General features: G+C 40.3%; 2 protein-coding genes across 2 annotated transcripts; both read left to right on the top strand.

Annotated features, from left to right (window-relative positions):
• Positions 1-1927: 1927 nt before the first annotated feature.
• On the top strand, positions 1928-5652 carry LOC133720821 (uncharacterized). The gene is made up of 8 exons (XM_062147300.1): positions 1928-2313; positions 2390-2513; positions 2599-2982; positions 3121-3393; positions 3524-4041; positions 4129-4253; positions 4691-4845; positions 4936-5652. The coding sequence occupies exons 1-8, from the start codon at positions 2129-2131 to the stop codon at positions 5482-5484; spliced, it is 2313 nt and encodes a 770-aa protein (XP_062003284.1). The 5' UTR covers positions 1928-2128; the 3' UTR covers positions 5485-5652.
• Positions 5653-6033: 381 nt separating this feature from the next.
• Positions 6034-8063, top strand: LOC133720822 (putative pectinesterase/pectinesterase inhibitor 22). The gene is given in 3 exon segments (XM_062147302.1): positions 6034-6049; positions 6052-6981; positions 7177-8063. Coding segments are annotated over 3 exon segments (1617 nt in total). The 3' UTR covers positions 7848-8063.
• The last annotated feature ends 8173 nt before the right edge of the window (positions 8064-16236 follow it).

Raw genomic sequence — 16236 nt, 5'->3', positions numbered from 1 at the left:
AATGTGTCTGTGTGTTAGAATGAGAGGAGAAGGTGTTTATATAGGGAAGAAAAAGAAGAGTGAAATGATGAGTGGAAGAAAAATAATGAAAGTAGATCTAAGTTCACTTGTAAAATATGGAAAAGATAGAGAAAAAATGAAATGAAAGCAAAGCATGAAGGTGCAGCAACATGGAAGTGGTGATGATCTATTAAAGAGATTGTAGAAGAAAAATATATCCAAGGAAAAAGAGAAAAGCATCTAGCTTTCTTCATGTGGGTAGGAAACATGAACATGTGAATATTGAGCTGGTTTTAGGTCAGTTTCTGCCCCTTTATTCCTTCAATTATTTCTCCAACAAGCCTTCAGAATGAGCCTTCGACTTCTTCATAAAAAATGTTCCACTATGAGTGTAGATCATCCTGACAAATTTTCAGAGCTTTATTCCATGCGGTTGGGCTGGAAATGCTGCTGGACCTCTTACAGGTCCAGTTTTCCAGTTTTGCTTCTGTAGAAAATTGGACTGATTGTTTGAAGGCCTTCCACTCAAAAATATCTCTGGCACTCTTCATAAGAAATGATCCTTGGGCTGTCTAGAATGGATCTGCAGAGTTTCAGCTCATTTCAAGTTCATTTGGTCAGGCGGCCGCCCCTCCTTCCTTGTTTAGCTCGGTTTCTCCTAGCCAAAGTAGGAAAATGTGCTAAAGTTGACTTTTCATGTTTCCATGCTTCCATGCTTCCATAGTAGGCTTGATTTAGCCTCTAAATATATATTTCGAACTTATCGACAATATATAGCTTGAGCCACTGACATTGGCTCAATTTCTCCAACACATGCCTTGTCAGGCCAAAATGTTCATTTTGGGTCCAAACAAAAACATCTCTTTTACTTTCGTAATTCCATAAATCTTGACTAACTAGAACAAATAAATAAAAACTTGCATCTTTTAAAAAAAAAAAAAAAAAAACTTGCATATCAAACGTGCATATCTGAAGACAAAGTGAAGTTCAATAAAAATTGGTGGTGGTTTCAACTTTTTTCAAGTTTAAACCCGGCCTCTCTCATTTAAAAATTAGAAAAGAAAAAAAAGTACTCAATTAGTTGAACCGCTCATTTTACCTTGTATTGCATGATTCCTCCTTGAGTCCTTGTACCATCAATTTCATTTTGTATATATAACTCCTCCTCTTATCATCAATTGATTTGACATTATATAATACGGAATTCGATCCATATTCTTTCTGAAAGTGGAACCTAACTTAAAGTAAGGGAGACTTGAATGAGGAGATTTAAAATAAGAACTTCATCAGCACTTTCTAATCAATGGTTGTGAGATTCACTTTCGATTACATTTCGGAAAATCAACTGTTAGATATTTAGGTATGCATGAGTAGATTACTTCTGAGAATTTTATTCCAAATTACTAATCATTGAGATACTGAACTAGATCAAATAAATGGAAGAACAAAACTTGTCAAACCTGAACATTTCATATTTATAGCTGATAAATCACGATTATAAATGTCTCTTTAACAATTTTCAATTTGGTTAAAAGTTTTTAGGAATGATCAACTCATGAATATTTAAACATCTAACAATTAATTTGTCGAAATGTGATTAAAAAGCGGTTGTGTCAACCGTTGATTAAAAAGTCCTAATGAATGACTCATTTTAACCGTCCTCATCAAAACTCAATCCTTTAAAGTAATCTAAAGACATTCACTATAAAATTAGTTTTAATTCTAAAGCATACGATGGAAATGAAGTGAAGAAATTCGGATTGGTTCAAATTTGACCAAAAAAATTTATTTTTTGCTATCATTTTCCCATATAGGAAAGAAAGACTTTTCTAGAAAAATTAAATAGTAGGTAATGTGAGACCAACTTCCACAGGCACAAAGAACATGCAAATGCAATGATTAATAAAACCGAATCATCCAATCACTTCTTCCCACTACTTCGTCCCGACGCGCGCCCTCCCACCTGGAAAAACTTCTCTCAAAACCCTTAATCAAACTCACCACGTGTCTCATCCTTCCCACTCAAAACCCCACCGAACTGTTTTCCTCTTGTCGTGTTCAATTCACATTCCGATTCCCTTTCTTCTCCGGACAAAGATCTCAGTCCGGAAACCCACGCCGCGACGACATGTCGTCGCGTAATTCCAGCAACATGTCCACGACCAGAACTCTCAGCGGGATATCCGAAATGGAGGCCGCGAAACTCGGGTTGGATCTCGTGTCCGCCGCCAGGCGAAACCTCGGCTTCCTCCGAACTGTTGCCGAGTCTCGGTGGCTGCACAGGAAGCCAACGCTTGTTGAAGCCATAAGAAGGTCAAAGCTCTCACCTTTATAATTAGTATTCTGATCGGACGGTGGATGTTGAGCGTTGCTGGGTTTGGTTTTGCAGGTACACTGAGCTCTGGATGCCGTTGATGGCTCATCTGACGGCGGAGTCAACGTCAACGACGACTCCTGTGGTTCATCCTCCTATAGATATTGAGTGGGTTTGGTTCTGTCACACACTTAATCCGGTAAGCTAAGTTTGATTGAAAAGCTTTGATTTTTTTGAATTTGAGTTTTTTTTCTGAAATTAAAGATTTGATTTTTTTTTTTCAGGTTCATTACAGGCAATACTGTGAGTCCAGGTTTTCAAGACTTATAGGAAAGCCCACCATTTTTGATGAAGAGAATGAAGAGTATGCATTAATGAGGTGCAGAGATTTTTGGGTCAAAAGGTACCCAGATGAGCCATTTGAGAATGAAGCTGATTCTGATGTGGTAGTATCAGATGTAGCTATTGATGAGGAGCTATTGGAGGAAGTGAGCAGGCATAGGTTTTTGTATTCGAAATTTTCAGAGCCATACAGGTCTGAGATTGTGTATTTGATAGCAGCAAGGCAAAGGTACAAGGGGTTTTTGTTCATGGTGCAGAGGTCTATTGATTTGGGTTCAAATTTGGTTCCTGCCTCTGACATTATGCTAATGTGGCTCATCCATCAGGTGCATTTTTTCGGCTATAATTTAGTTCAGTTTTCATTCTGTTATTTCTTTCTTGGATCATAAGTTAAAAAAGTTGAAATCTGGGTGTTTGTTTTATTTAGGATCTTATGTGTCTAAATTTTGTGTGATTGGAAGCAGAGTTATCCAACTGTATATGCTGAAGATTTGAAAGAGATGGAGGGTGATTTGGCGAAAGTGTTAACCGTGTGGGACAAAGTCAAGGAAAAAGAGGTGGAGGAGACCAAAAAGTTGTGGGAGAGGACTTTTGATCAACCATATGAGAAAGCTGGTGGGGAAATAGCTTTGAAATTGGATGGGGGTGTCTCATTCAAGCCGCCAGTTTACTGGGAGGTTTCAGATACAGATATCAATACCAAATACAAGCCCCTGCTGCCTAGGTTCTTGTTTGAGGTCAGTTTAAAACTCGATTTAGTTTATACAAAAATTAATGTGAACTTAATTTCAATGACAAAGCCAGTTATGTAGATCCTAGTTTTGTTAGTAAGTACTACTCTGATGGTGCCTTGATTCGTCAATGTAGGTCTGTGTGTTTGTCAGGCTTAGGGATAAAATGAAGGCAATGCGGGAGGATATAAGACGTGATAACCTTCGTCTTCGAATTGTGAGGTGCCATAGGGAGTTAAAGTTTGAAAAACCCATGTCCGACTTTTCTCATTCGTCATGGCACAAAGCTTGGCATCTCTACTGTGAGTTTGGAACCAAAGGAGTTATGGTGGAGCTTCGTCGGCGTGGTGGCTACTGTTTTAAAGGAAATAGTGTGCAGGACACTGTTACGTTCTATTGGAATGACTTACTTAGAGCACCCTCTCTATCTTTGGAAAAAGAAGATGATGAAGTGAAAATTGTTACTTCGATAACTCCACCAGTTCAGGCACCATACCTGATGAAATGTGTGCCAGACCGTGTCACAGATGATTCTGGGGCAATGATATCGGATGTGATTCTGAGAATGAACCAGTATCATCCCCAAGAAGGCCGGTGGTTGTCTCGCACTGTGCTTGATCATGCTGGGAGGGAGTGTTTCGTGATTCGAATAAGGTTTAAAGGCTAACAACGTATATTTTCCTTACAATTTATTTTTAAAATTGTATCTGTTGTTAACAAATTGGATCAAATTGATTGTAGGGTGGGACAAGGATTTTGGAGAAGAGGAGGCGAAGCTCCATCAACTGTGAAATGGGAGGATAGGATTATAGAGATTCGAGAAGGTTCTTGGTCGTATGTTGCCGGTTCCATTGGTAGATCCCCTGGTATGTTATATTACGTAAACATGTTTTCGGTCACTTGTGGGATAAAGGTGTAATACACTGAAGAAATGGGAATTGAACACCAACAGCAACCTTAATGAGAAAAACTACATACTTGTAACCAACTGCATAGAAAAGGTTTCTAGATGAAGCACATAATGTAGATGAGAGAAAACTGATAAGGATGAATACAGAACAAATTTTGAATCTTCTATCTTTAATTTGGTTACAGATCATGCTTAATAGGAAGAGTCTGGAATTTAGTACTTCAATGTTTGTTGTCTTGTCAGCTAACTAAGTACGTATCACATTTATTCTACGGAACCGCTTCTACATTGCATTGTACTCCTCTGCCGAGAGATTATTCTTGGTTAATTACGGTGCTTTATTGCATTTTTTTGGAAACAAATTGTAAACTCTTGTCTGCTGTTCTAGTACAGCGAAAGTAGTAGGAACCGCCTTACCAAAAGAACCAGCGGAACAATGGAAAGCTGCATGGCACTTTTCAACTGGAGATGAATTGATGATAGGGGGATTGCCATCGTCAGTATCAGGTCTGAGATTTTGTTTGAAGAATCAAGCTGCAGAATCAACGGTGAGCTTGCAATTTCTCTTCCTACGTTGCCTGCATTAGTACAGAAATCCTCATTTTGATTGGTTTATTAACCAATATCATATATTGCAGGTTAAGCTCTTAAAAGGACGAAGGATGCAATATCAAGTAAAAAAGAAAGGGTCTGTAACAAAGGATGAGGAATGTCAAATTTATGAAGAAGGTGAAGAGGAGGAAGAGGAAGATGAAGAAGAGGGGTTTTTAACCCTTGTCCGGACAACTGAAGACGATCCAATTGGAAGAGCAACGGCTCTTTTGAATTGGAAGCTATTGGTAGTGGAGTTATGGCCTGAAGAAGATGCAGTATTTGTACTTCTTCTATGCATTTGTATACTAAGAAGTGTATCTGAGATTAAAAAAGAAGATATTGGAGGTTTGTTGATTAGAAGAAGACTAAGGGAAGAAAAATTTGGGACCAGAGATTGGGGTTCTGTAGTACTCCACCCTTCCTTAAGTTCTTCATTTAATTCTTCACCTCACACTGAACCTTGGTACTGGAATGCAAAGGCAGTTATAAAATCGGAGGGTTCAATTAACATCACCAGGCAACCAGCTGTTACTGTGGGATATTCACCGGAGGAAGGCAGTGATAAGTTGTACAAACGAGGGATACTAGCATGAGAACTGATGAGAGATTGGCATTTTTTTTAACTGGTGTAAATGTGTTTTTTTCCCACTGAACCTACAGACCCTTGCTTTTTTATTTTATTTTTTCTCTAATGTGACATTGAGAATCTTGTTGGTGAATATAGTTTGTGCCTATACATATACCCTACAGCTTTTTGACTATGTACTGGGCCTAGAAATACTGGACAATTTTGGATTCTGTTTCTAGAAAAGCGAGGATCCTTAATTTGATTACGCACTCCACGTACCTGTAAAGCCCAATTGCAACGAATATAAGAGCTTGCCCCCAGAAGAGAGCATGACTTGGCTTTGTCAAAAGAAAAAGCACAAGAATGTTTATTTACAACTCCAAAGACAAAACCTTTCCTTTGAAAACAAACCATTCCCTCATTCCCTCGTGTATAAAACAAGTACCTTTTCTTCATATACAATGATCATTAAAATCATTTCCTTTCTGCCTTTCTCCCCCATCAGAGCTAAAGATGAGCTTTACCAATTTTTTTCTTCTTATTATTACTCTAGCCTCACTTTCTGTTTTGCCTCATGGATTATCTATATCCTCGGAACAGCCAAATCCTTCCATTCAATCCATGCTTATGCAAACTTGCAACCAAATTGAAAACCAAAGTTCATGCCTCACAAAAGTGCAAGCTGAGCTCCAAAGCATAATGGGGCCTGATCAAAGTCATCAAAACGCTGCTTCTGTAAGAAATTCAATCCTAAGTGCTGCGCTTAGGCACACACTTAATCAAGCGAAATCTGCAGTTGACATGATCACAAAGTTCAATGCTCTATCCATCAGTTACAGAGAACAAGTAGCTATTGAGGATTGCCAGGAGCTCCTTGATTTCTCTGTCTCTGAGTTGGCTTGGTCTTTAGGCGAGATGAACAGAATTCGGACAGGTGACAAAAATGTTCACTATGAAGGAGATCTAAAAGCTTGGCTGAGTGCTGCCCTTAGTAACCAAGATACATGCCTTGAAGGTTTCGAGGGAACTGATAGACGGCTCGAAAATTTCATAAGGGGAAGCTTGAAGCAAGTCACACAGCTCATTGGTAATGTCTTGGCCTTGTACACTCAATTACATGCTTTACCCTTTAAACCTCCAAGGGATCATAGTATGAATACTTTGACAATTGCGAATAAGAGTTCATCGCCGGATCATAATTTTCCGGCATGGATGAGTGAGGGTGATCAAGAGCTGGTTAAGTCAAGTCCACATGATCAATCAGGTATGCATGTAGATGCTGTTGTGGCAACAGATGGGAGTGGGAAGTACCGTTCAATCACAGAAGCTGTTAATGAAGCTCCAGACCACAGCAGCAGGAGGTACATAATATATGTGAAGAAGGGGATTTATAGAGAAAACATTGACATGAAGAAGAAGAAAACCAATATCATGTTTGTAGGGGATGGAATTGGACAAACTGTGGTAACTGGTGACAGAAGTTTCATGCAAGGATGGACTACATTTAGAACTGCAACAGTTGGTAAGTTTATACCTTGCTATAGCTTATTGTACTTCCCTTGTCAGAATATTTATCAATATGAATATATGTGTGTTAATTAAAGAATGAGTCAAAAGTGTATTATAAGTTTACTTTATAACCGTTCAACTATATTAACATGTTTGTAGAAAAAATATGCTGGGATCCAGTTAATAAGTGACTAAGTTATGCTTGCAGCTGTATCCGGAAAGGGATTTATAGCAAGAGACATGACTTTTCGTAACACGGCCGGTCCTGAAAACCATCAAGGCGTGGCGCTTAGGGTTGACTCGGACCAATCTGCCTTCTTCCGATGCAGCATGGAGGGTCACCAAGACACACTGTATGCTCACTCTCTTCGCCAATTTTATCGTGAATGTGACATCTATGGTACCATAGACTTCATATTTGGCAATGGTGCCGCGGTGCTCCAAAATTGCAAAATCTACACTCGAGTCCCGCTATCACTACAAAAGGTCACCATCACGGCCCAGGGTCGGAAAGATCCGCATCAAAACACTGGATTTTCGATCCAAGATAGCTATGTTTTTGCTACTCAACCGACATATCTGGGGAGGCCGTGGAAGCCATACTCTAGGACAGTTTTTATCAACACTTACATGAGTGGTCTAGTGCAGCCTAGAGGGTGGCTTGAGTGGTATGGTAACTTTGCTTTGGGCACATTGTGGTACGGCGAGTATAGAAACTATGGGCCGGGTGCATCACTATCCGGACGGGTCAAGTGGCCAGGTTACCACATCATTCAGGATGCCAACATGGCTAGTTTCTTCACGGTTCGGCGATTTATTGATGGGATGGCTTGGTTGCCGGCCACAGGTGTTAAGTTTACAGTAGGTTTGAGAAACTAAGTCGTCAATAAAACTAGTAGGACCACATTATAGTCCACATGGGTTACGTTTCTATACTAGGGATGTGGTTAAATCATTGTAATCATTGGTAAATGATAGTCGTTGTATATGATAGTCATTTCCCCTCTACTTTTCTTGGTGGGAATATCAAATACAGAAAATGAAGGATTCATGTTTAATGTTTTGGAATGGCTGGTAAAATGTCCCGAAAAATGTACAACATGTTTAAGGAAAATCGTAAACTAACAGAGAGAGGGAGAGAGTTTAGATGGAGAGAATGAAGAGTGAATTGGTGTGTTTATTCTTCTCACAATGGAGGGTTTATATAGGGATAAAAAGCATGGAGTAATACTATTACATTCCATTACTCTTACCACTATTACATTTAATATCATCCATTTACTTAAGTGCTTTCATACATAACATTAACATGATTGATACCAAACTTCTCCACTCTTAAGTGCTATCATACATAGCCATAATAATGCTATTTACATGATATAGACATAATAGTTTTACCACAATTTCATGTATACTACAACACTCCCCCTTAGATATTTCATGTCGATAGTATTTGTCTAAGCCGTGCGCTTCGAAATTGCCTCGTTAAAAACCTTGCCAAGTAATAAAACCCTGTGGGAAAAAACAACCTTGGTCGAAGGAGAAAAAGAGTGCAACGCGCATTAAGTGTGGAGTATGTTTCTAGATACTCCCCCTGATTTATTCTCCCCCTGAAGATCATGGGAGTTCGGATAACCTTCTTAATCCGATGCTCTTCACATGCTTCTCGAAAGGGGTTTTTGGTAGCGACTTAGTAAATAAGTCCGCTACATTATTCTCTGATCGGATTTGATTTACTTCAATGTTTAGAAGTGTTTGCTGTTGCTGATTGTAGAAGAATTTCGGTGATATATGTTTAGTATTGTCACCCTTGATGAAACCTAATTTCATTTGCTCAATACAAGCTGCATTATCTTCGTAAATGCATGTAGGTTTATCTGTGGTAAACTTCAAACCACAAGTTCCTCGAATGTGTCTATTTATAGACCTTAGCCATATGCATTCACGCACAGCTTCATGTAGAGCAATAATCTCTGCATGATTTGAGGAAGTAGCAACAAGGGTCTGTTTTGTAGATCTCCAAGATATCGCCGTGCTTCCCATGGTAAAGACATAACCTGTTTGGGAGCGACTTTTATGGGGGTCAGAGAGATACCCCGCATCAGCAAATCCCATCAAAACATTATTTTTATTTTGATGGAGGGGAGGAGGAGAACGTCGGTCACCATTGATGGTGTCGCCGGCGTCTACATTACGGAAGGTGGCTTTTTGCCTCATGGGGTCTGATCTCATGCTTCCGTCTTTTCTTTTCTCTTTGTAGGGATAAAACAAGCCCATATCAATCGTACCCTTTAAGTATCGAAAGATTGTCTTTATGCCAATCCAATGGCGGCGTGTTGGCGCAGAACTATGTCGAGCTAACAAGTTCACTGCGAATGAGATATCCGGTCTTGTGCATTGAGCTAAATACAATAATGCGCCTATCGCACTTAGATAGGGTACTTCAGCCTCTAATAATTCTTCGTCCTCATCCCTTGGACGAAACGGATCTTTTGTGGGCTCAAGACTTCGGCCGATCATGGGAGTACTTACAGGCTTTACTTTATCTTCATTAAAGCGCCTTAGTAATTTTTGAGTATATGCTGACTGATGGATCATAATCCCATCACTACGGTGCTCGAGCTCTATTCCGAGGCAAAACCGTGTTTTCCCAAGATCTTTCATCTCAAACTCGGATTCCAAATATTTAGCAGTTTCTTTTAACTCATCTAGAGTTCCAATTAGGTTCATGTCATCGACATAAACTGCTACAATTGCAAATCCGGAACTTGTTCTTTTAATGAACACGCAAGGGCATATTTCATTGTTAACATATCCCTTTCCAATCAAGTAGTCACTTAGACGGTTATACCACATCCGTCCGGATTGTTTCAATCCATATAGTGAGCGTCTTAATTTTATTGAAAACGCGCTCCGTGGTTTAGAGCCACTTGATTTTGGTAATTGAAGTCCATCAGGAACCTTCATATATATCTCTGAATCTAGATCCCCATAGAGATATGCTGTAACCACATCCATAAGCTGCATGTCAAGTTTTTCGGAAACTACCAAACTGACAAGGTAGCGGAACGTTATAATGTCCATTACGGGAGAGTATGTCTCCTCGTAGTCGATTCCAGGGCGTTGTGAGAAACCTTGTGCCACAAGGCGGGCTTTATATCTCATCACCTCATTTTTCTCATTACGCTTTCTAACAAAGACCCATTTATGGCCAACAGGCTTTATATTTGGTGGTGTCAGCATTATAGACCCAAATACCTGTCTCTTTGTTAGTGAATCCAATTCAGTCTGGATCGCATTTTTCCATTTAGGCCAATCCGCTCTTCGTTGACATTCTTCAACAGAGCGAGGCTCGATATCATCATATTCTATGATTCCTTTTGCAACATGATATGCAAACGCATCATCAATTGCCATAGAATTTCTATCCATCATCTCATGTACACTATTGTAATTTATGGAGATTTCTCTATTCTCTGGAGTTGGTTCTGACATTGGAGCGTCCCCCAATGATGTCTCTTGGACATAACCATAATCCGGAATATTCTCGTGAGATGGATTATTCATATCTATGATTAATGGATTATTTTGTGCCAAACTCGCTTTCTTTCTTGGGCGAGAATCCATCGAACCTATAGGTCTCCCGCGCTTCCTGGCAGGAGCCATGGGCCTAGCCAATGTGTCACCCATAGAGGGAACGTTGGCGCCATTCTCATGTATTTTTGAGATGGCATTATGTCTTTTAGGGACATCAATCCTTGCAGGTATATTTGCAGCAGGTATGTGTGATCTCGTCACTTTAGCGATATCAGAAAACGCATCAGGCATCGATTCTGCTACGTTCTGAAGATCGAGAATTCTCTGCACTTCTTTTTCAGATTGTGCGGTTCGGGGATCAAGATGGGACAAAGTGGGGACAAACCACGACAATTCCTGTCCTTTTTGATGAACATTAGTGTTCATGTCTCCCCCTAAAGGCGGGAAGACTGTCTCATCAAAGTGACAATCCGCAAATCTAGCGGTAAATAGATCACCTGTCAAGGGTTCTATGTAGCGGATTATGGTTGGAGAGTCATAGCCAACATAAAGGCCTAATCGTCTTTGAGGACCCATTTTAGTGCGCTGTGGTGGCGCAATTGGCACATAGACTGCACACCCAAATATGCGTAAATGTGAGATATTAGGCTCATACCCAGTTACCATCTGGGACGCAGAAAAAGGTTGGGTGGCAGTGGGCCTTAGACGAATAAGCACAGCTGCGTGTAATATTGCATAGCCCCAAGCAGAAATAGGGAGATTGGTGCGCATAACCAATGCCCTAGCAATCATTTGAAGTCTTTTAATGGCAGCTTCTGCGAGACCATTTTGGGTATGTACATGAGGGACAGGATGTTCAACCTCGATCCCAATGGACATGCAATAATCATCAAAAGTTTTTGATGTAAATTCCCCAGCATTGTCAAGACGAATTGACTTAATAGGATGATCAGGGTGGTGAGCCCTTAACTTAATGATTTGTGCTAGGAGTTTAGCAAATGCAGCATTTCTTGTGGATAAGAGCATGACATGTGACCAACGTGTCGATGCATCAACCAACACCATAAAATATCTAAATGGTCCGCAAGTTGGATGTATAGGTCCACAGATATCACCTTGTATTCTTTGCAAGAATGGTATATTTTCTTTAATGTCTTTTGCATAGGATGGTCTCGATCCTATTTTTGCTAAAGAGCAAGCTTTGCAAAACGAATGATATGCTTCAGAAGTAATTCTTTGAACCTTTCTTTGGTTCGTACTTCCTTTTGTTTTAAAGAATGGATGTCCGTGTGAAGTTTTTAATATACGGAGCATCATATCTCGACCTGGGTGTCCCAAACGGTCGTGCCAAAGTTTGTATGTGTCGGAATCCCATAAATTTTCATTCATGACATGGTTGGATTCAATGACTCTAATAGTGGTTGCGTACAATCCACTAGAGCGACACATGAGTTTCTCTAATACTCGTGTATTTCCGTAGTTATTAGAGGTGATGTAAAGGAACTCTTGTCCATTCTCACAATGTGTTTTCACATGAAAATCATTGGCTCTTATATCTTTAAAACTTAATAGGGTTCTTCCAGCCCTTGGAGCATATAAAGCTTCGGCGACATTAATATTTGTGCCATTCGGCAATAGAAATTGAGCTGGTCCACGACCATGAATCAATTGAGATGGTCCTGCCATCGTGGTCACTGAAGATTGACTAGGCGTCATCCATAAGAATAATTGCCTATGTCGTAATATAGTATGTGTGGTGCCACTATCAAGAAGACATTCCAATTCTCCCGAAGACATACTGAAGAAATAAAGTTCGGAATATTAACACATGTCAATGACATTGGTAATGCGATACTTTATTAATAGGGAAAATAGTCAATGATTACATCAAAGTTTCCAAAGTTTATTCCAATATAAAATCAAACTTTATACAAATTGTAATTGCTCAATCCGTTTGGTAATTCCAATAAAATATGACCAGGTAAGTAGAGAGATGTTGGTGGAGCGAGGCTCGCTTAAGTACCCCGATCTCAATTACTTGCCTAGACATCATACTTCATTGGGTACGCCACATGAGAAAGAGTCAATTCAATTGTTATTTGACTAAGGCACATTTGCCGTTTTATTGGAAAATAGAAAAGACTATTTTAATCAAAGTCTGCGGCATCCTCGTGCTCTTCATTTTCAGCTTTGAAGTCTTTTATGGTGAGAATAACATCTTCACCATTTTCTTCTTCAGCAAGGTGAGCTTCTTGCTCCCTCATTTCCCTGTACTCCTTGTAGCGTGCAGCTAGTTGAGTACTTGCTTGGCATTGCTTAAACCAATGCTCGATTGATCCACACCTATGACACATGTCATTGTGGTTGACTTTCTTTATTTGAGGTGCACGTTGTGGATATTCCCTAGGCGGGTTGTTGCTGCTACTACCACGGCGTATTATGCGACCTCCACGGCCCACAGTGTTACGGCCCATGGTGTTGTTATATTCTCTTTTCCCACGTGTGGAATTGCCACCACGTGTGCCCGCTCCAAAGTTGCGGTTTCCTTCCTTATTGGGGCGGTTGTAAGGACCCATTCGTCCGTCATGTCCCCTGTTATTAGGGTATACATGCCCCTTATTAGTAGGGTACCGCTCCTTGCGCCCTTTCTTGGGTGCATTATAATTTGCCTCATGAACGCTTTTGGTTCCTACGGGCCTTGAATTATAATTCTTCACAAGGATATTGTAGTGCTTCTCCAACACCGACAAAATATTGATAAGCTCATTGAACTTCGTAAGTCGTCCAGCATTAAATTCAGTGCGATATTGCTTTGATAGTATAATTGCTGCGACGGGGAAGGTGGAGAGAGTCTTCTCAATTAGCTCTTCTTCTGTGAGAGGTTTTCCACAGAACTTCAGCATGGCTTTTAGCCGAAGAGCTTCTGAATTGTATTCAGCAACAGACTTGAAGTCGGAGAAGCGTATATTGTTCCATTGAACCTTCAAGTCAGGGAGGAGGGAATCTTGGATATTATCAAAGCGCTCTTCTAGCGCCACCCATAGGTCCCTTGCATCTTTGATGGACATATACTCTAATCTGAGTGCTTTGTCCATATGGCGTCGCATCAAGATAATTGCTTGTGCATGCTTTATGGGTGTTCGTTGGAACACAAGGCCCGCGTTTGGTTCCTGGATTATGGGCAATATCCCTTTTGATGTGAGATGGTTCTCAACGTCAGTTTTCCAACTATGGTAATCCGAACCAGTTGAGTCAAGGATTTGAAATTCGAGTCTAGGTTCATTCGACATCCTTGAAATATAAGAAGAAAAAGATGTATTAGTTTCGGAGTTTAAAACTTCCACGAAAAACTAAAACAATAAGATTTCCGAGCTATGCTACCAAGAAATCAATTTCCAAGAATATTTGGATTAGACCGAAACAATGATGTTTAATAGGGTCATAAGTCGATGCTTGCGGACGCTCTTAGTCCGAATATTATGAACACTCTTAGTTCATTGACTACGAACGCTCTTAGTTCGTTTAGCGTGAATTTCTATAATTCCGCTTTTTAATTGTAAGTTCCCAAAAAGAAAAAGGAGGAGAAAAATAAATAAAAACTCAAAAGCGGGAACTTTTAGTAAAGAATACCTTGAAATAGTGTTGTCGGAAATGACCAAAAAAGTTGCCCAAAAGCTTCCGGAAAGTCGCCGGAAAAGTGTCCCGAAAGTCGCCGGAAAGTTGTCGGAAAAATGTCCCGAAAGTCGCCGGAAAAGTCGTCGGAAAGTCACCGGCAAAGTGTCCCGAAAGTCGCCGGAAAAGTCGTCGGAAAGTTGTCGGAAAAGTGTCGACAGATGCTAGGCAGCAACTCGGCAGCTGCTAGGCAGCAGCTCGGCAGCTGCTAGGCAGCAGCTCGGCAGCTGCTAGGCAGCAGCTCGGCAGCTGCTAGGCAGCAGCTCGGCAGGTGCTAGGCAGGTGCTTCGGCAGCTGCGCAGCAGGGGCTCGGCAGATGCACTCGGCAGGTCTCGGCAGCTTTCGACAGGACTCGGCAGGGCTCGCTCGGCAGCTTCTCGGCAGGTCTCGGCAGGGCTTCTCGGCAGCTTCTGCGCAGCTGCTCGGCAGGTCTCGGCAGCAGTCTGGCAGAACTCGACAGCGGTCCGGCAGCGGTTCAAAACTTCCGGCAGCCGGTTCGGGCGGTTTCCGGCCGGTTCTGGCGGTTCTGAAACCGGTTCTGGGCTTCTTGAATCAAGGGCTTTGATATGTACTAGGTTTTGGAGGTTTTTTGTAGGTTTGGAAAAATAGCTTTGATCGGATTATGAACTTCCTCTATTTTGACAATTTCGATTCTAATTCTAGAGCAATTTCGTGCTGATAACGTGTTTAAGGAAAATCGTAAACTAACAGAGAGAGGGAGAGAGTTTAGATGGAGAGAATGAAGAGTGAATTGGTGTGTTTATTCTTCTCACAATGGAGGGTTTATATAGGGATAAAAAGCATGGAGTAATACTATTACATTCCATTACTCTTACCACTATTACATTTAATATCATCCATTTACTTAAGTGCTTTCATACATAACATTAACATGATTGATACCAAACTTCTCCACTCTTAAGTGCTATCATACATAGCCATAATAATGCTATTTACATGATATAGACATAATAGTTTTACCACAATTTCATGTATACTACAACACAACACAAACAACTTTGTAATTTTTAGCTTTTGAGTTGAATGCAACATTCGTATTGGATTCTACAGTTTTTACTGCATTCAAATCGTCTTCATCATCATTAGGTGGGAGAAGAAGACAAGACTCGGGAAGCTAGATATATATTTGGATTTCTTAATTGCATAAAAAAAAATGTCTTCATCCAAACCTTTCAGATAAATAATATCATCGCAATGTCCTACAAATGTGGAGATGAAAGGGAGATCTACTCATGACTCATCGGAAGAGGAACAATAAGGTCCTCGACAACTGAAGAAAGGTTTTGGTCATCACAGTAGTTACCAACTTACCAACTTATAATTGCAAAGATCAAGTAATAAAAACATACTTTCCTTCTTCTCAGTGCTGCCTTCCCTTAGGATTACAAAAAAAGTCTCCTTGTCCCTGATGGAATCGTCCTCGAGGACAGGGCGCTTGAAAATGATGCTAGTGGCATGGATAAGTTGAATTTGTTGTTCATGGAATTAGAAAGGTCCTCGTACTTCGCTACAAACCTATGAGAGTTTATTAGATGGTACACCACGACTTACGAACACATTTGAATCGCATCAGAGGTTTAGGAGGCAATCAAAACATAGTCATACCTATTAACAAAATTTAGTTTTACGGTAGGCCAAAATTGGAAACTCTTATTAATTAGTTACCATTTAGAACCCCAACCCTAAAAAAAATTCTGGTCTTTAGTAGTGCAAATAATAAGTAATAAAGTATGTGGCTTTCTTTCCTTCCTAGCTGGTGTTAACAAATGTGTATGAAAACTAGCCGTTATTGTCGACGTTCAGAAATTCGGTCACTAAAGCTGTACGTGCAGTAACTGTAAAGGTTTTGACATTGCAGGAAGGTAATACCATTTAGAAACAATGCAACATGAGTAGCTTCTAGCTTATAGCAGCCACACCAATTTTCGTCGTTAATAGAGATCATGGGTGCTGCTATAAGACGGATACTGTTTTCTGTACCTACAATTTGCATTGAAGGGAAACATTAACAGGATAACAGCTTTTGTTAAATGAAATT

This window comes from Rosa rugosa, chromosome 7, assembly GCF_958449725.1.
Source record: "Rosa rugosa chromosome 7, drRosRugo1.1, whole genome shotgun sequence".
NCBI classification, from domain to species: domain Eukaryota; kingdom Viridiplantae; phylum Streptophyta; class Magnoliopsida; order Rosales; family Rosaceae; genus Rosa; species Rosa rugosa.
Note: the sequence above shows the minus strand (reverse complement) of the source record. Positions and strands in the feature narration are given on the sequence as shown.